The sequence below is a fragment of the Channa argus genome, chromosome 7, assembly GCF_033026475.1.
Source record: "Channa argus isolate prfri chromosome 7, Channa argus male v1.0, whole genome shotgun sequence".
Lineage (NCBI taxonomy): Eukaryota > Metazoa > Chordata > Actinopteri > Anabantiformes > Channidae > Channa > Channa argus.
Genome location: NC_090203.1, coordinates 14,046,427 through 14,067,362, shown reverse-complemented (window position 1 = coordinate 14,067,362; position 20,936 = coordinate 14,046,427). Strand labels below are relative to the sequence as shown.

Genomic DNA, 20,936 nt, shown 5'->3' with positions numbered 1-20,936 from the left:
CTGTCCCGTTCACTTTCAGTAAGGGAAAGAAAATACACGGAAAGTGATTTTCTTCTTCCTCTACCGATGGGCTACAGAGCTCACCAAGGCATGCGGCAACTGAGACGTTTGCAGAGATAGAAGTCACTGTGACTCAAATGACCAGCACACAAAGAAAGACATTTTTCTCCTTATACTTTTAGGAGTGGTATAGCCTTACAAACTGGTTGTGTCCTGAAATTTTTCCCGGTGGACAGTCATCATTTGATGCTGACAATGTCGTGGGATTGTGGCCTGAGATACATGTTCTCTGTGTCCCCTGCACTGCAGCAGGGGAGCATGTGCATCCTGCATGAGAAGGAGGACCTGTCCAGACTGGAGATGGTTCAGAGACTGGCCAAGGACGGCTGCCGTTTCTTGCAGAATCACAGCAAGAGCCTAGAGACGACATGCGAGGTGAGATAAACAGCAACACTGCTGCAGTCAGAACATCCATATATTGTTACATTTATGTACAGCTAAACATCAGTCATCCTGCTTATCAGATAGTCCGCTTTTTGTCATTGTGAACTCTATAAAGATACCATTGTTTTCCTTTGAAGGTTCAGTTAAAGAACACTAGATTAGTCTACTTTAATGTTGGCTACAATGTTGTGTGCTGTGCCTTAGCATCCTTTTTTGCATTCTCTGCAGTGTTTCATTAATCAAACTCATGTTAATATACGGCCTGTTTTTATTGGCCTCCATACATTCTACAATGCCTGTACCTTCTCTGAAGGTGAATGTTTTTATTTAAATTCTTTCCAGACAACAAAAGCTCACTTCAATTAAATTGACAAAAATAGTTTGCAGGCTGTTGTAAAAAAATGGTAATAATTTGATATATATTGCAGATACATATTATAATGTGAAGTGCATAACATTCAAAAAATTGAATATTAAATGAAGGGTATCTGTTGAATTTAACATTGGCCAGGTCGCTGTACAGAAATGTTGAACATACTTTTAGAATGCAGTTAGCACGGCAGCTTTCTTAGTTTTCGTGAGGCTTTTTATTTCAAAGTAGTGCAACCATTATCTACCATTACTAAAACCATAACTACAACTACTGTATACTCTGTTCAACCTGCACATATTTTCTTAAAACATTACATCAGTTAGCTACATCTGATTGGCTGACCTCATGGTTGGCTCAGCTTCTCCCTTCCTGCCAGCTGTATCTGTGTACAGTACTTAACTGACCAACAATGACAGGAAAAGGTGACGCAAGTGGGTAGACCACCACGCCAAGACATTGTATGGTTTCAGGGTGGATTCCAGTGTATCAGGCCTCTGACCTTTTTTACACAAACGAGGCTAGATCTCCTTATCTATGTTGTTATGTAATACAGTGACCTTTCCGTGGCACAAGCCAATTCTATTATACTAACAGTCTGCGAAGAATTAAAATGTTAGAGCTGCATAATAACACATGCATCACCTTTAAATTTGATTAAATTGAAATGATTAACTCAACAGACAATTGTGTTTACCTGTAGTCTCTGAAAATATATTTATTAACATGGAAGTATCAGATTGCCACAGATTGGATATGTTATTTGAATAGTCATGCTGACCTTGTCTAATATTTTAGATTATCTAGCAATGTTAAGATTATATATATATATATATATATATATATATATATATATATATATATATATATATATATATATATATATATATATATCTCCAATCTGTGGCAATATATATATATATATATATATATATATATATATATATATATATATATATATATATATATATATATATATATATATATATATATAGTATATATATAGTGTGTGTGTGTCTGTTTCTAGGTTATAACATAATCCAGTGGCATGGCATGGCATATTCCATATTACATTTTACTCATACAAATATCTAAGCCCAAACATCACCAAGCTTAGGAGTCAGTTAAAACCCAGTGTGTGGAAACAGGAGTACCTAATATACATTACAGTAATCTGCATGTTTATGAAAATGTACTCCCACATGGGTCATGAATGTTATGCAGATCTTTACTTTGGTTAGACCTAATCATACTGTACATTGCTTTAAAAACCTGTTGGCTTTAAACATTTAGATTTTTTTCTTGGGGATGCCTTTGTCCTTTATTTTACCCCAGTCAACAATAACTCAGGGAAATGAGAGTTGTGCATGAATCATCTGTTCGATATTGAATTTTCTCATACCTTACTGTACATAACAATTTTTCACTGTCACTTTCCTAAGCTCATTAAATCTGGTTGAAGCACAGAGCTGCTGCCTTCTGTTAGGGGCCGTAGAAAAGTGTGCAAATATTTTACATAACGGGCACATTGTCTTGTTTACAGTATATAATCAGAGCTTTACACATTGAACAGGAATTTCAGCATATTAACGCTGGAGATAAACAAGTGCATCTGCATCAAAGGCTTCTTTGAGAACACCAATGCATGAATCATTGGTCTTTCTCATTCTCTTCCCTTTCCATTCTTACTGTACTTTCCATTCTGTATGGCCGCCACTATTCACTCAGAGAATTCTGCAACAAAATCTGCACCCTATCAAGACTGACACCTTCCATGTCCCTTTACAGTAACTCTCCATGCCCATGTGAGCCAGACACAGATTCACGCAGAAAGAAATGTTCCTTTCAGCCAGTGACATGAATCTATAGGTCGAAAAGAGACAGTAACCCTTCTGGCAGGACAGAACTTGTGCAGAGACTTGATAAGTAGTGCTTAATCTTCTGCTGACAGTGTCCACTTCAGTGTTAGCTGTAAGTTGAGGTCACCTCTTGGCTATAGTAAACCCTCATTACAAGCACCCACTGTAGAGGCCAAATCGCTTTTTGTACTGGGAAACTGCTAGCCACAAAACCCAGTGCATACTGAATGGCAGGCTGCAGCAATCAAGGCAAGATCAATAATTCATTGTGAGGAAAGGTTTGTTTGCTGTTTGACCTGTTAGTGGTGCACTGAGACACTGTTAATTATGGTAAAAAATTGTGCTTGCTTTACTGCCACACTTCCTGAGACATTTTCTATTATTTGGAACTTTGATAACTGTTTTAGCAGTGTAAACTTGTAAACTTTGTTTAGTATCATGAGTCACAGTACTGAACTACCAACCAACATTGCCATTTGTAGTCTTTAGGTTTGAGAACATCTCTGCTATTTATAGACGTGTATGATTGGACGTGTTAAAAGTTAAAAGTGTCACTCACTGATGGACACGGTTGTCTGTTTTTGTTGTGTCTATGTGTCAAACGTGTCTATTTGTGTATAGCTAGTGTAAGTAGAGATCACAGATGAATGTTATTGTGTCAGGAAGTCACGCTTAACTTAAGTAACTCGCTTAACTTATAGATTCTTTTTTCTGCATAAGGCAATTAGGGCAGAAAACTGCAACCACTTCCAGTCTGTCTGCCTGGCTAATTGCATGCACAGAGGCTTGTGTTCTCTTTGAATGATGGCTGAGGAGAAGGAGGGTGAAAGGGGCTGCTGATGTGGGATATATGCGCTTGCACCACAGAGTGAACTCCTCATTAATGCCAATATCTCTGTTCCAGACACGCTATTGTCAAGCAGCCATCTTTATACTTCAGAAATGCTGCAATAGACCTTTTTATTTGAAAAGGAATTTCAAAATGTTGTTTTACTAGCCACCACCGAGGCCAGCATGTGACCGTGTGACATTTTGTGACAAAAAGAAAGAGAGAGACATCATAAGTCATAAGACCAGTAACCACCATGTGAGTTATTGTCTAAACTAAACCATTGTTGGCATGCAGAGTTTAAATAGAACTGGAAAACTCCGAGCCGATTCCGATTCTCGAGCCACCACCCATATTTATAGAGGCTCTTCGTTGGATTTAGTAATTAAAATATATGCAGATCTTTTATGTTAATCCCTGAATGGGCTCCACTGATAAGGAATGAATAATGGTATATGGAAATTCTCTTTGATTTACAGCGCTGGCTTTGAAAATGTATTATGATGGAAATCAGTGGTGATTTGTGTGAGTGGGATAAAATACAGGGGAATCTCTTTGGTGATAACATGCTCTCTCCCTCCCCTTTTCTCTCTTTAGCCACAGAGTGACGAGGCAGTCCGCTTGTGTCTGAGGGAGAGGGGCTACGTTGTGCTGGTTCTCCAGAGAGCGTCGTCAGAGCGACCAGCCCTCTCTGCAACAGCAAGAGGAGGAGGGAAAGAGGAGGCAAGGAACAGGAGGTAAGCTCCCCTCCTTCCTTTTCCCTCCCTCCCTCTCTCTCTCCCTCTCTCACTATCTGTTTCACCCCCTCAGCACTCTTCCTCTCATCATTCTCCCTTTCTGTCTCTCTGGATCAAACACACAGTCAGGCATACTTACATCACAAGTCCGTACACATGAATAACTACATTAAATAGACATAAGTAAGCAGTATGGGACTTTGAGGCAGAGCTCTACTGGCTGTCTTCCCATTCAACTCATTGAACAGCATTGAACACACCGGAGTACCTCAGTAGACAGCGGTTGACTCGCTGTATCAGCTGTAGGTGAATGGATGGATGGGTAAATTGGGCATGCAGCAGTAACCACGGCAACATTGCCGGTGTAAGGGCACGGGGACTTTACAAGGATGGTATCTCGACCACAGCCCCCGAACCTGCAGCAGGAGGAGGAGAGACTGCTGCATGCCGCCTTGGTGGAGCAGGAGGAGGACCACGATGTCGAGGAGGGCTTCGACGAGTGCAGCAGTGACAGCACCAGCCGGGCAGAGCCAGTGACGATGCCCACCTTTGACGTCCCCTACTTTCGATACATAGATGATGAGGGGACAGAGGGAGAAGAGGAGTGGAGCAGTAGCCGCTCTCTGTCATCTATTGAGGAGGACTCATCAGTTGACTCTGTTGTGTCTGACAGGTACTCGGTGGTATCAGGGACCCCAGAGAAGATCCTGGAGCATTTGCTGAATGACTTGACACTGGATGATGACCAGGGAACAACACGGGGCAAAGAGCCAGGTCAGCATATACACTTATTCAATACCATGAAACTTTATCATCTCAGTTGTTCTTACTGACTATCGTCTATGTGTAAATACACAATGTGTGTAGATTGTAATATTTTGTAAAGAAAAAGTAAAAGAAATACTGTTTTATTTAGTTGGTTGATGATACCAAGAAAAGTTCATGACTATGTAATGGTAATGGTGTGCTTTGTGTGTGTCATTAGATATAGAAAAAGAGCATTAACTCCCTTTACTTTTTGTTTTACTCCCTCCCTCTCAGAGGAGCTGGGGCAAAACCTCCCATCCACCCATGAACAATATTACTGGGCTAATCGTGTGCTATCATTCCCAAAAGTGGCTCTAAGTTTGAGCCTGTTAATTAAATGCCACAGATAAATAGGAGCGCATATCATTGGAGTGAGGATGTAACAGCCGTCCAGCCTTGCAGCCACGACAATACATTTCCTCTCATCCCAGCAGGTGCACAGTAATGTGACACTGTTGCCAAGGCAGAGGAGAACCTCTGTTCCTGAACCTGGAAAGATGGATTGATTGATAGCCATATACAAGAGGAATATCTATTTTAAAAAAGGGAAACAATGTAAAGAGAAGGAAATGAGAAACAAGAGGGGGAGAAAGATGAACATTTTGCCTTAAAGATGGAGGTAATAAGAGATGATCTTTCCCTGGGGCGAGTCAGACTAATCCCATACCACATATTGTTACTCATTCTTATTTGTTAGTGAATGGAATTGAAGTGTCCTCTCAGTAGAGAGGCCTGTATTTGCAAAATGGTGCATTTTACATGCTCTGGAGGGTTATCTTTTATGCTGAGTCAGATAGTTTACTGCTGTATCAGGGTGAATTAATAATGAGTTAGGCATCATTCCTTTAATTAGTGCATTCACAATAAACCCATAATTTAAGGAATATTTGATAGGCTCAGTAGGCTGTGTGTTGCTAATAATCATTTACCGTGTGTTGAAGCATATGAAGTCCACAGCAGGATGCTGACTTATATCCCAGGGTCAGAAAGCCAGAGACCTGAAAATGAGAGGGAATTAATTCAGTCCTGAACAGCAATTGATCTGCAATCTGATGGTGAATAGTCTGACTCCTGCTGGCCTTCGTTGTCACTCAGTGAATACTGAAGCTTGCTGTGCTCTAGTGTCACTGCTGAGGTTCAGCTCAGCATGAGCATGAAAGCATGGGATCCCTTATTGGAACAAAAAGAGATTTACTGAACATTCACCAAGCAGCCATGTTTGGTCTGTCTCTCAAGGCTGTCTTAGAATTATTAGCAACTTGACTGATGATTGCAGAAGATCATTGATCTTTTATTTCTGACTTACATGCAGTACAGCACATTCCAAACCTATTTTATGTCAATGGACTCTAGCTTTACTCAGTACTTAACATTAAGAATGCAGAGAAGCTTTTTGTATGTCTGCAAGAATTGCCACTTCTCTGAAAGCACCATATTTGAGGAGAAGCAAACGTGAACCACTGCAGTAGAGTGTTCTGTGAAGATCTCTCATATGCTAGGCCGTCCTTCTATGGGCAAGCATTGTGGGTTGCAATCACAAATGTTCAGTGTTGCTTGCTTGTCTGTGCCTAATATCTGAGTGCAGCTATTGATTCTTGTTCTGCTGCTTGCTGCTCACTGCCAGTTCCGAAAAGCACGTACTGGAACATTTGTGTTCTTAATGAGAGGAGCTTATAGCTCTTTTAGTGATGCACCATGTGGAGGGAATCTAACATGCTTATTTGTAATTAACGCCACACTGATGGCGCAGATATAACATTTACAATGTTCAATAGAAAGACGTTTTGTATAAATAAGGACTTTTACTCCAAGTGGATGCCTACTTGCATTTACCAAGCAAATAAGTGACCCAACACCATGCTTATGACACCAATCAAAGTATTTATTGAAATGCGAAAGGGAGTGTCAGGTTTATTGATTTGACAGTAGATCAGTGACAAATTAGATCAATTATTCCAATCTGCAATTCCTCTATAAAGAGATTCTAAGAGATTTGTTTGGTTATATATATTAACTTCTCTTATACAGGCCAAATACTGATTTTAAGTTAATCTCGAATAAACTTAAATATAAATTACATGACATGCAGGAGTCACACATCTGCACAACAGACTCCTCAGTTTTATTTACTGTATATAGCTCAGTTCAGAAACGTTTGAAATGAACACTTTTAATGCAAAATTGATTGGCTTAAATCTTTACTTCAGGACTTCAGTACTTTCTTTTTGCTGTGTTATCACGAAATACTTGAGAATATAACTTAACTTGTAAAATTAAATATTTATTCTGTTTTCCAAAAAACTTGCAGAGTTTACAGCCTGGGGAGCATTCTCTAAGCTGAGAAGAGATTCGGTTAAGATAGCTTGGAGAAAATACACAAACATACAGCAGTGTGATTGAGCTGTGTGTGTGTATTTGTGTGTCTGTCTGTCTGTCTGTATGTCAATGGAGAAATGGAGGTAAATGGAGGTAAAGAACACTGTGTAGGTGGGTGGGTGATCTTTTGTGGCTAGCTTTATATCTTTGTATTAAGTTGTGTTACTGTATCCTTTATGGGAGGGGGGCCTACACGTCTGATTGTGTAACCTTCTCATAAGCAGTGAGTGATGCATCCACAGCTGCTCTGCACGGATTAACATAATGATGTCAGGGAGTCCTGTGGACCAGAACGCACACAAATGCCTGGGGAAGCCAGTGTGAAATTAAAGCGGAGAATTTACAATTTTGTGCATGAGGCACACTAATGTACATGCAGGTTGAGAGAGAGATGGTCCTAATAGGATTTGTAAAGCTTTTTACTTGTGGCTGGGCATCATATCAGAGAGTTACTCTTTATGCCTTAGAAATTTATTATAGTAATATATTCTGAAGCATATGTATGGTAAATGATAAATGGTCAGCACCTATATAGCGCTTTTCAACCTATTGGTATTAAAAGCACTTTGCACTGCTTTTCATTCACCTATTCGCAATCACAAATGACAAATATTTTAGATGATGTAGACTTGAAGTGCATTTCATGTTCTGAGGATTTGTCAAAGCTGAGCAGCTCTATTTGACCAGCTTCAGCTTAATCCATTTTCAGAAACACATCCTCATATCTAACCTTGAGATACAGGATACAGTGGCAGAAATTGCTGCTTGGAAAGGCATCAACGTGATGGCTAAACGATTTCATGTCTGCATGAAAGAAAATAGCATTAAAAAACACAGACTTCATCAGAGGTCAGAAAGAGTGAAATGACACGTTAACATTAGTGGCTTATCTTCTCTAACACAGCCTGCAGTGGCGAATGTGTGAAATTGAAGATGCCAGTAAAGGCTTGTTTGAACTTGTTTCAGCAAAATAGAATTTTCTATTTTTGCTGAATTCTCATTGGTATTAACACACGTCATTATCTAAGACTGACCCCCAAGGATGGTCTCTTACATTATGCTCACCTCTGAAATGTCTCTTCTTACTGTTTGTTATCAGATTTAACAGCAAAGAACAGCCCAACTTCTTGTATCATTAAGATTGAATAGGAAAAACTGAAGTCAAGTCCAAACTGACCTTTCAATTACAAGTACATGCCCAGTGTATGTGTAGCTCAACAAACATTAATCATACAGCTGTCAGACGCACTGGTGTGTACTCTTTTAGCACTCTGTAATATACCATACAGTAATGAGGAGGTCTACATGGGATTCACACAATTTGCATACAATTTAAACTTGTTCTCTGCTTCTCTTTACAGTTACATTACTTCGCTACACGAGTTAAATTATTACATATTGTGTACAGTAGAAAATGAACCCTGTTTGTTAGCACTGGAAATTATGTGTTTCTCTTTGTAGATACTCTTCTCGATGACTTTCTGCTGACCTATCCAGTATTCATGTCAACCAGTGATTTATGTCAAGCTCTGCTGGGACAATATCCTTGAACACAGGGTTTTTGGTGGAAATAATATTACAAAGATTCACCATAATAACCCTGTTTTATAACTAGTATGGACAAATATCGATATTTTATCTCTTACGCATCATCATAGACTGCAAGTGATAGCGGATAAAGTATCTCACACCCCATCAGTGCTAAAACCTTAACTAGTTCCCACCTATTGCACAAAGCGATACAGAGGGAAAAAAGACAGGAAGGAGCCTCTGGAGAGGAAACAAAAAGTGCTGCACCTGGTGTCACATTGGATGTCTCTCTGCAAGGATTTCCTGAGAGAAGACGAGCATGTCAAACTGTTCATGAAGGTGGGAAACACAATGTACAAGCAAATGGATGGAAACTGGGTGTGAGGTCCAGTTAATATAGGACAAATAAAAATGGCCATTTCCTTCCAGACTTTGTATCGTTACGTGTTGGAGGATCTTTACGAGCACCCCGCCCTAGAGACAGATGTGAGGGAACTGCAGAAACTCTACCAGTTGCATCGCAGACAGTGAGTGACAGTAATAAAACTTGCTTTGTTGTCTTTGAATACAGGAGTATGAACACACTTGAATACATATAAAATGGAAATGATAAGGTCTGGATGTATACAACAGTCAGCAAAAACTATGAGTGTTGGAGATCTGGAAAAAAGCAGAGACAAAATCTGGTCTTTGACTACTGCACAAAACAGGAGATTCTTCTCCATTTGGTGCCTTTTCTCATCAATGAAACCATTCAGAGATTGAAGAGTAATTGTAGTGTTCTGGGTTGTTATGCATAAAAATGTGAATGTCACAGAGCTCTTTATCTTGAATGTCCAAAATTTAGGAAATACAGGAATTTTTGTAAATGAAGCTGTTACAAGCTGTAAGATTTATATTTTTATTTTTTGTCATAAAAAGAAATGTTCCAGCACTTGTTTACTCGATACAGTATCAAGCCTGCTGGCTATAAATGGTGTAAAAGACAAGTCAAGTGTACTGTACATTCATGTGGTGTATATACGTAACAACACAGTTATGTAATTTAGTGGACAGGCTAAAAATAAAATACCAAGTATTAATGCACATATTGATACTTAAAGCATAACAGGCCTAACATGACCGCATCAACAGTAACATCTACCTATGTGCTATCACTTATCACTCATTAATTCAATCATGACTGCCCTGTCACTTCTTCAAGCCAAAGTATTCATGGCCTTTTTTTGGGTTATACAAAACTGATCCAAATACAGTCCTCATATTGAAGTGTACAGATATACTGGGTCGAGGGTTTGGTATCGAGGAGCAACAGTTGGATTAATGCATGCCCATTGGACTTTTAAAGTCAAATGATGCAGCTGTATGCAGCTACTTGCTTTACTGGATATATAGCACAGGTGGCTTCACTCAGCTAGCAAAGACTACAGAGGACATTTTAATACACACAGTTCTAAAAACAGAGAAATGTTATTCATGTATGTACACACATATGTAGAGTCACATAATGGCATCTCGATAATGGCAAAAATTTATAATCATGATTATCTTGTTCAAAAAACTCTAAATAGGTCTAATTTAACTGAATATACAACTTACTAAATGAATAATACATCAGTACATTGCAGTATGTCAACAGAAAAACTAGGTGGGCTGATTATTCATATAGCATATATTGCATGGTTTCTCAACTAATATCAAATTGAAATTTATGAGTTAAACTAACTCATTTCCATTTACCGGACATGAGTCTAATCCACTTTATTAAATCCCTTTTAATTGCTCTTTCCTCCCTATGTATATACATGAAAAAAATACAGTATATTTTTTGTCAAATTATGGACTCAGTATAAAATTGCTTTGTAAATTAGATTGATCGGCCTCAAAACTGTTTATATATAGACAGGTGTGTTCTGTATGTTCATCAAACAGATTTCCTAATCCGCATCTAATTGAATGTTGACTATTGGTTTTTTTAATTGTTATGGAAGTGGAACTTTTGGTTAATAAAAATAAGCTTCTTTTTGCTCTCTGTCAACCCCCCGTTCACCAAACAGATTGCCACACCCACACCCCCCTTCCCCTTTCTCAACCACAGACTCCAATCAGATTATGTCCCTTGGGAGGTTCCAACCTGCTGCCCATTAGAAACCAGTGCAGACTCTGCTTCCATTATTTGACTCTGCCTTATTCATGTTTATAGGAACAGAAGGGGATACACAACACCCACTCCTTTGAAGTATTGGACTTTGTGTGGGTGTTGCTAACTGACATACTCTACTATTTATGAGCTTTACACAATCAACCCTATCCCAAGGGAGGACAAGGTTGCTTTGTGGCAATCTGCTACCCAGTGAAAAGCTAAAAGGTGTCATTTTTACCCAAAGAGGGCCCTTTTATTCCATCTGGCCTTTGTGCGAAACAGGGCTCAAGTCATATGCTTCTGAAAGTGCACAAATCACACAGCACTTCTCTTGCACCCTCAATTCACAGTTTTCAGAGACATGCACAGTGACACAGTGGCTATTCAGAACAATCACAGTGAACTAGGTTGTGAGCTCTGTTTGGATATGTTTGGATATGACTTTGACAATAGGTCTTTCATTAGTGCAGGACTGCTGCTAGCCAGCAAGAGGGGATCCCTTAAGACTGGCTTTGTGCCAACATGCCTGTAGTGATGCAGAGCCCAGCAAAAGCTCAGGAATGATAATGTACACAAGGATCCACAACATGGCTTGCCAGGCCTAAGTGATGAGAATAGGGTGATTAAATAAATGATTAAATCAAATTAAAAGGTCTGAAATCTACAAAGCCTTTTAATCTGCCCTGACACAGCAGATGAGTATATTCAATTGCCGTTTTTGACTCTAGCCATATTCTAAAACATATACAAGATATGCTGCCACAAAATGACTGTGTGCATGTGGAAACACAGGATGTAGCAGTTAATGGATTTATTTCTTCTTTCCTTTTCAGCACCGTGGATGAATGTTCACCTCAAAGAAAAGTAAGTAGATAAAAAGGTTTCTCTCTTCATGACATTAAGACAGAAATAATGTTATTAAACAGAAGTGGCCGCCCTGTTTGCATCACCAATTTAAGTGTCGAGGCCATTGTCCTCACATTTCCCGCTAAGGAAATTGTTCTGTAGAAATTCTCAGGCAGTGTGAATGTGTGTCCAAATCTATTTCCCTTCTTTTTAGAGCAAAGCACTTTTCCACCAATTGAGCCTGAAAGAGAATGGGCTTCAGTCCAGATGCACACAGAGGGAGACCAAGGAAGGTAAGTCATACCACTTGCCGTTTTCACACATTCCTCCCATCGTACGTTATATCCAAAACTATTCATTGGAGACACGTGGTCTCAACATTACAGCAGTGGGAATCTTTCCAAAGAAGGAATAGGGAAGGTTTGGAAATGCAAATTCCTAAGTCATGACTAATAAATTATTTTTGCCTTATCAGGTTAATTTGTTTTTTAAGGATAGGTTGACGCAACACCAATTCTACTCAGGCCGATAATTGTTTTTTTATCTGAGAACGATTGTCTATCAGAGAAATTGTCCCCACTGACCCTTTTAACTTCATCAAGAGGAACCTATTGAGAAAGCCTAGTCTTGCACAGCAATGCCTCAATGAGCAGCCCCATGCAGTTGATCACTGAGTGGGTAAACTTGAGCAGCTGAAGGTCAGAAGCTTTGCTTAAGGTCACTGTATGAGTGACGGGCAGCCCTGTTACATCCTTTCCTTTCTTTTGTTTCAGATACAGTAGCATTTAATTGGGTTGTGCTTAATAGTTAATTAACCCACCTTGATGCCTGTGACTATGAAGAAAACCTTTGTTAACAGTGCCCTACATTTCAGAGTAGGTTGATTACCTCTCCTCACCCCTAATTGTTTTACATCAGCAAGGAATCCTGGAGCTTCACGGTCACTAAAAGATTTGTGATTTCTTGAACATATTTACATATTTAGCAGCTCTGATGCCATTTAGTACCACTCCAGCAAATTACTACATCTACACAATAAAGCTGCTATGTATGGGAGATGATGTGGATACAAACACAATGTGCAAAGGGATTTGGGCGGAGTTATAACAATAACAGGTTAATCTTATATTGGGCTGAGCAGAACTTAATATAAGTACTATGAATGTTATGTTGTACCTTACTAGAACAACATTTTCTCTCTCATCCAGTGATGTGTCAAGTGTATATCACCATGGATTCATACCTAAGTGTGAGGGCCAATGCTGGGACAGTGGCACAGGAGCTGCTGGAGGCAGCGGCAGAAAAGATGGATGTACCCCAGGGGGAACTAGTACTAGTGGCAGTTACCTATCCTGGAGGTAAACACAAAACTGCTACAAAACCACTACTGCTTCTTGTAGTTGAGCACAAAATCAGAATTTGTGTTTGTAGTGAACTGATCTTGTGATGGTGTTAATGAAAAAACCCTCATGTATTGTGAAGCAAATGCAAAAACAAAAAAAGACCAACATTGTTTTGAAAATATGACCAACTACACTTCAGTTAAATGCCCTTCCGTACATTACAGGTCTGAATAGATTCCATTTGAAGCAGCTGTAACACTAGTTTTTATTTCTTACAATAATTTATACTTTATACTTGACATAATATTTAAAGTTGCAATCAACAGAACTGACCTACATATCCCCTCAGTGAGAACAGTTAAACAGGAGAAGCATTTGCAGTCGAGTAAAATCAATGTCTGTTATCAGTGACTGAAGTTACTGGGTACTTCAGAGTGGAGCCTGGCACAGGGAGTTTTATCTTTAACTACTGGTAGCTGCTTGCATGCTGCCAGACTGATTTTTAATGGTATTCTGACATTTTCTCCCCTGCAGGCAGGCTCCTCCTGCAGCCACAGGATAGAGTTTTCTCAGATTCTTTACGGCCGGTGGGGAGGCTGCACATATGCAGGAAGGACCTGGGAGAAGTCCTGGTAGGAATATCCCTGATGTAATGACAAAATATTGGTATGAAATGTAAAATAAAATATCTAGATGCACTGACAGCCCTGGCTTATTTATGTTTTTCCCTTTTAAGAACCCATTCATAGACAACTTAGAGCTGCGGCAGAGGACCGCTTGCATGCTCAGTTTAAACACATGGGATGTGGCTGTTGCTCTCACCAACTTTGACTGGACCATCTTTGACTCAATACATGAGGTATGTCCCAGAGTTTGAATCTCTATTCATAATATGGGGCCTTTAAAAGGCAGGTTTAAATGCACTGCATGTCCTAAGGGTCAAAACCAATTTGAAAAGACATTAGAACATGATGCCCGGTTAGCATTACATTCACAGCTCTGTTCACCTCATGAGTTTGTGTTCTTTTCCAGCAAGAACTGGTCTATTTCACTTTCAGTCGGCCTGCCAGCACAGGCCGCAACCACACTGTGGCGTTAGAGCTGCTGCTGCAGCGCTGCAATGAAATCCAGCTGTGGGTGATGACTGAAGTGCTGCTGTGCTCAACACTTTGCAGAAGGGTGCAACTCATTAAGAAGTTCATCAAGATTGCTGCCCAGTTAGTAGCTTATGCATTTTGATTAAATGTATTGATTGTTATCTTGTTTAAGCTGAACTGCTCGAATCATCAGGGTGAGATTTGCAGACTTGCATGGCAATGCTGCCCCCTCCAGTGGCAAATCAATAAACTGCATTTTAGTGTTTCTGAGAGGTACCCAAGGAACTGACTACATCGTGTTTTGTGTTGCTCTTTCATAGCTGTAAAGCACAGAGGAATCTCAACTGTTTCTTTGCTATTATAATGGGCCTGAATACTGCAGCGGTTAGTCGCCTCAGTCAGACATGGGAGGTAAATATTTCAATTGGTTACAGGCTGTTTTTTTTTTTCAACTGGCATCTTAAATCTGTGGTATAAAAATCTGATCCTGCGTTTACTTCTGCAGAAAATTCCTGGGAAATTCAAAAAGCTGTTTTCAGAGCTGGAGACAGTTACAGTAAGTGTACCCAGTGTCCATCCCATATAAAATCCATGCTGTATTTAAACAGCACCAAAAAAATAAAAACAAAACTAAAATGATTATTAGTCCATGATGGTGCTATAATTAAGCTATGGCAAAGTGTACATGCACAGATTAAAATATTTGCCTGTATACAATTAGACTTTATTTTGGAAATGTCTTCACAGGATCCATCACTGAACCACAAGGCCTACAGAGACTCCTTCAAGAAGATGAAGGCACCAAAGATTCCATTTCTTCCTCTGTTACTGAAAGGTGCACTCATTATTTTGTGACTTTATAACCACTCTACCCCGCTAAGTCTGAGAGAACACTGTGATCTGTGACATTTACCATGTACAAACAAAGTTTAACCTAAAATACCTGTTGGCAAATGCTAATGAAATATTCATGTTTTTTTAGATATCACATTCATTCATGAAGGCAACAAGACGTTTCACGATAACCTGGTCAATTTTGAAAAGTTGGTACGTTTCTTTGGACTATATTTGTAGTCTAAATAATAATTGTCTGCATTTAAGATTTAATTAAAAAGACCTTGTTTAGTAATGCTTGTATCTATTTGTATTTCCAGCACATGATTGCAGACACAGTGCGGCTCATCCGGCAGTGTCAGAAAGATCACATGGGTCAGTGTCAGATGCTCTGCTTGTAATCGGTGATGTAATGGCATTTTAAAAGCTGAACATATCACAAATCTTTACATTTTAAATTTTTTTATTTTTACATTAAAATTACAGAACACATATACTAATAATATGATATTGTACTATGACATTTTAATATGTTAATCTCGGTTGTGGCAAATAATTAGGCTAGAAAGGTACTGAAATGCTTCATTTTGGTAAACAGACTTTGAGCAATTTGTGTCATATACAAATTAGTGATGTAATGTTACAGTGTGTAATGTTACATGGAAGCCTCTCTCTTCACTTGTCTGTAAAATCTTCTTTCTTTCCAGGAAATGGCATCACACAGAAGAGCAGCTCTGAAGTGCGAGCCTACATCGATCATCTTCATATCATCGACAATCAGCAGACTCTGTTTGAACTGTCACACAGGCTGGAGCCTCGTGCTTAAACAGGAGCTTCTCCCAACTCAGCCAGACTGTTGGATCGCCAAGAACAAATCAATCGCTGTCTCGTCTATCTCTCAGGACTCAATCAAGCAATCAGAGAAACACTAGAATCACCACAAGAGGGAGCCGTTCAGCCAGGAACTCTCACCAGAGACAGGAAAAGACTTTGTTTAGTAAAGATACGTCTTAGACAAGTATTTGTGTAGATTCACAACAGCATCACTGATCTAGCACATCTGAAAGCAGCCCTGTCCAATATTATTCGTCTGCAGAGCTGCAGTGCAAGCAGCTTAACTTTGACTTCTGCTGCGTGTTGGCAAGAAAAACAACAGCAGCAGTATAATCCTCCAGATGTTGATCAGTGTAGATCTTAATGTCCACACTGCTCATGCTTAGTGCTTTTTTTTCTACAGATGGCAAAGGTTGGCAGATGAAGAAATGAATACAAGCCAACAGCTCCACTTTGTGGAGAAACCACAGCCTGCAGAATGAGCTAGTGAGTTACATGCCAGTAGCAGCTGAGGTGCTTTCTAGCCAACGAAAGCCTGCATTAAAAAGTTAGACACAAACAAAGTTTATTCTTGCCTTTGACCAAAGTATGATAAACAAAGTCCTAAATGAGACCACATGATTATGTCGCAAGACACAGATAAACTCATAATGCATGTTCTCGTGTTTAAAGGGTGATTATCTGGCAGCACAGGGTTGTTTTATCAGATTGAACCAAAGAGTATTTCAGCTATCAAGCCCTTAAAAACACCCTTCTGTTTACTCAGTTTGACAAATCTAGATCCTTATGTAGGACATGAAGTTAGTGCTAAATCTGTAAAATATACTGTATGCACAGCCACCTGAGTCTTGCTAAACAGTATCACCATACAGTGACCATACAGTTTTGTATTGTTTACCGTGCAGCCTATTAGAAGACGCATTACCCAGTTCACACAGAATAATGCTGAAAATTACAAACGTATATACATGATGCTGTGTAGTATCTTTGGTGTGTGGATGGGCATGAGAAGTCATGTGTCTCTGTGTGTTAGTGCCACATACCATAAAAATGCCCATTCAAGTTAATCCTAATTGCTCATATTTTAAAAGCATTGGAGTAAGGACCTCTGTGCAGTTGAGCTGTGGACAATCAGTTAAAGGAAGCAGCAGGTTCATGCTGTTACTTCTCTGTATTGGTGTTTGAAGTTCAGGTTAACGTATTATAGATTTCTTTCCCTCATATCACAGAAATCAGATGTTTTTGGTTTGATTCATTAAGATTTAAGGAGATATTGGCTTTAGGTTTTTAGGTCAGTGGTACTGAAAGTATCCGAAATTAGCCAAGACTCTTTTTAAACAAGTCCATATTAATTTACATCAAGTGTTACTCAGGTCCATCACTGAGCGACAGCAAGTATCTCGTAATTATATGAGTTACAGTAAATTTTATTATGTTACAAAAGATGAGAGAAAAAAATCCCGAAAAAACCCATTTGCTTATTTGCTTCGTAACCCCCCTATAATCATAGTGCAAACACTATTTCTTCTCTAAATTGGTCAGTTTTGCCAGTGGAGGGGTTTTTAAATTAGGTGTTGGAAAGTATTTCTGATGGTATTTCACAACAAATTCTGGAAATTTTATTTGTATATATTAGATATAAACCCCATAGCACAAAATGAAAAAAATATGCTTTAAAAGAATTTTTTAGCATTGACAATGCACACAGAAGAGAGAGAGAGAAAAGAAGAGAGATAAAGGGAAGGAGAGAGACTTTTATTTATTTCAGCATTATTTATTTGTTCTATAGACATTATGTAATTATGTATATATACTCATTCAGTTTTATTTAAAGACTTTTGTACACAGTGTTTTTGTTGGTCTGCATGATATGGCAAACCATAGATTGACCACCAGTGTCAACTGTGCATGCAATAAAATATTTTTCAGCGTCATGGGGTTGATATTTCTACTTGCATCGAAGCAATTCTAAATTTGGTTACATTAAAACACGAGAACTAAAAAGCGCAAGATGAACTATCGCTGAGGAATTACATTTAATGATAGTAATTTCATCTCAATACAATCTTAAGACAAGTTTCTGCAGTTTCAGTTTTTCACTGGAATAATTTGTTGTATGCTGTAGTTTTAAAATATTTAAAGTAATTTAGAAACAACTAAAAACAGTGGGTTAGTAATACAATGATAACACATATGGTGCTGTTAAACATGGAAACTAATAACTTTTTATGTTCTGTATGTCGGTAGTTCAAGTTTGGCAACAAACATAATTATTAAAGTATTTACATTTATTTGTTCAGAGGCTACCATCCTCTCTTCATTGAGTTTTTACCATACGTAAATGGATCCACTTGCCTTCTAAATAATTAGCATCTCAGTTACTAATGAAGCCTCTCTGTGGCTGTAAAAAAAGTGCTGTACAGGAAACTCATTGTATGTTTTCATACAATCAAATTTCAGAAATGTCACCAGTTAATTGCATCAGTGTTACTTATTAATTTGTGGCATAAAGAGTGGGAAAGATGGCTGGTCAGTAGGGGCCTCAAGCTCAATTTTGCTGGGAAGCAAATCAGGAAATAAATGGAATTGTTGAAGTAGTAAACATACTATTCTAAAATTGTACACTGATTTTGCTCATATTTACACAAATTTAGAACTTGGAAGATAAAACTATAGCTGTAGAGACCTGTACTGGTCATGATGCTGTCACAGGTTTCTGCTTGTTAAGAACTTGTTTGTCCATTCTGCGTGTTACAAGAGCTACAGAAGTGGGATCTTTGTTAAATGTTTGGATAACAAAATCATCAGTTCACAATGTCTTCCTTGGGTGCTTTAAGGCGGAGGTGTGACCCAGATGCCCTTGCTGACTTTAACCAGGTGTCCTGCTTGGCCTTTAACATGACTGTCTGTGGCACGACTCCTGCTGTGCCAGGCCCTGTACCCTGCCATTTCCTCCCAAACACTGCCAGCACTGTATCATTTCCCTGTCAGCAAATGACTGGCTAGCTGCTGTGGCGTGCTAATGAGGGGAAGAGATAGCAGATGAAGAGAAACTACAGGAAGACTGGTTCTTCATTTCCCCTGTGCAATACAATACAAAGAATCAATCCACCATCCTCCACTTGTCTGTCGGCAGCCCCTTTGGCTGCAGGGAGAAATTAAGGGCAACACAGCAGTTATTAGTGTTGGAAAAAATCTCATTTGGGAAGATAAGAGTGCTGACCCCCCCCCATAAAAAAATCAGTGATTCAGTGCCTGTTCATATTGTCACTTGTTTATCTTAACAAATAACATTGCACCTGTCCTGTTTCTTCCTGGATATTTTAATACCACATGGTTCCTATTCTGGCATCATCTGCTTACAAAAACAGACTAAAAAAATAGGTTTGTTTTTAATAAATGCAGCCCATTATTTCTTCATGAATTACATGTTCATTTCATGACTGAATTAAAATCCCAGACATAAAAAACATTACAAAAACAAATCACATTTTTGTGTTTTTCTTTCTCTGATTGCAGCATCAAGATCTCAAACTTGACTCTGGAGTTTCTTTAATACTTCAATGTATCTCTAACATACAAAAGACTTAAAGCATTTCTTGTGTGCATAATACACTCAAAATTAATATCAACCTCTTGGTTTTCAATTTACTTACATTTAATCACTTTTAACAGACAACATTTTAGATAAGAAGAGTGGGTTCCTTTAGAATAATTCAAAGTTAAAGGTTTTATTTGGTTCATACTGACTTAATCAGATGCTAACAGAGAGTGCAGACAGATAAAGGATGGGTAATCTAATGTGTTGCTTTCTCATAGAAAGCTATCAGTGTCTTTGAATAGGTTTCTCCAACATCCCAAGCTGAATGAATTACACTTAGTCTGTTAGTATTCTGCCTCTGCCGTAAAAAGGTCAATGTCAAATGCACCTCATTTAAAAGTCAATAGCGACCATGCACATCATCTCCTGGGAATTCTGCTCGGGAAGCCTCCAGACGGCATTGTGTATCATTCAGTTAGTAGAGGGCAGCCAGAGAGCTTTTTTAATCTTGACCTTCCAATAAAATATGCTCTCTATCCAGAATTACATGGTTCAAAATAGAGATATAAGCTTCCAACAAATCATGGCCAGACTGAACCATCTCAAGGGAGAGGTTCAACAGTGTCGGACACAGACACAACAGGTTTAACCCTGGCTAAACATGCATCTCCACTCCCTATTTCTTCTTTGCCTTTAAATCTGAAATACAAATCTAAAACACAGAAACATTAGTTTTTAAACAAAACTTTGTACAGTTACAACAATAAAACTAAAGATTAGAAGTTTGTATGTGTTATTTTGTAATAAAAAATAGCGCAAAGGAAAATTACTCAATATTTAGTATTGTCTACAAATATCTTTTTTTACACTTTGTGTAATACTGTTGGTTAATATGGTAATATGTATAATACTGCCAGTCCCATACTCCAGATACTCCAGAGTATCCCAACATGCACCTAGAGGGACACATATTATGGCATGTGTTGCAGCATACTAAAGAAAATCTATGTAATTATATTTTGTAAAGCAGAATATGTATTTGGGGGACTTAGGGTTTATCTGACCTTCTATGAAGAGTCTGTGGATGTAGGCACCCTCCCGTGGCGGATGTCATCTGTAATCTTTTTTATCATCTTATCACAGTCATCTTATCTCCGGGCCACTGGTTCTTGTAAGAAATGCTCTGCAGAACAGCTGTACAAAAAAATAAAAAAAAAGGAAATTGGCATGTTCATATTTCTGGTGCAGAAAATCCTTCTCCCTTTCACAGACTGATCATTTGTGAGACAGGACTTTGAGTTGAGTGCTGACAGCAAAACAACTGCAGCTAGAACTAAGTCTTGAGT

General features: G+C 38.7%; 1 protein-coding gene across 1 annotated transcript; it reads left to right on the top strand.

Moving 5' to 3' along the window:
• On the top strand, nucleotides 1–17,983 carry LOC137130746 (rap guanine nucleotide exchange factor 5-like). Its single transcript, XM_067511255.1, has 18 exons — nucleotides 1–435; nucleotides 4,100–4,239; nucleotides 4,913–5,013; nucleotides 8,884–8,962; nucleotides 9,147–9,291; nucleotides 9,382–9,479; nucleotides 11,929–11,959; nucleotides 12,156–12,234; nucleotides 13,150–13,299; nucleotides 13,819–13,916; nucleotides 14,021–14,143; nucleotides 14,317–14,501; nucleotides 14,702–14,792; nucleotides 14,887–14,937; nucleotides 15,129–15,216; nucleotides 15,364–15,428; nucleotides 15,536–15,590; nucleotides 15,923–17,983. Exons 1-18 carry the CDS (start codon nucleotides 247–249, stop codon nucleotides 16,039–16,041), a joined length of 1,887 nt encoding a protein of 628 aa, XP_067367356.1. The 5' UTR covers nucleotides 1–246; the 3' UTR covers nucleotides 16,042–17,983.
• The last annotated feature ends 2,953 nt before the right edge of the window (nucleotides 17,984–20,936 follow it).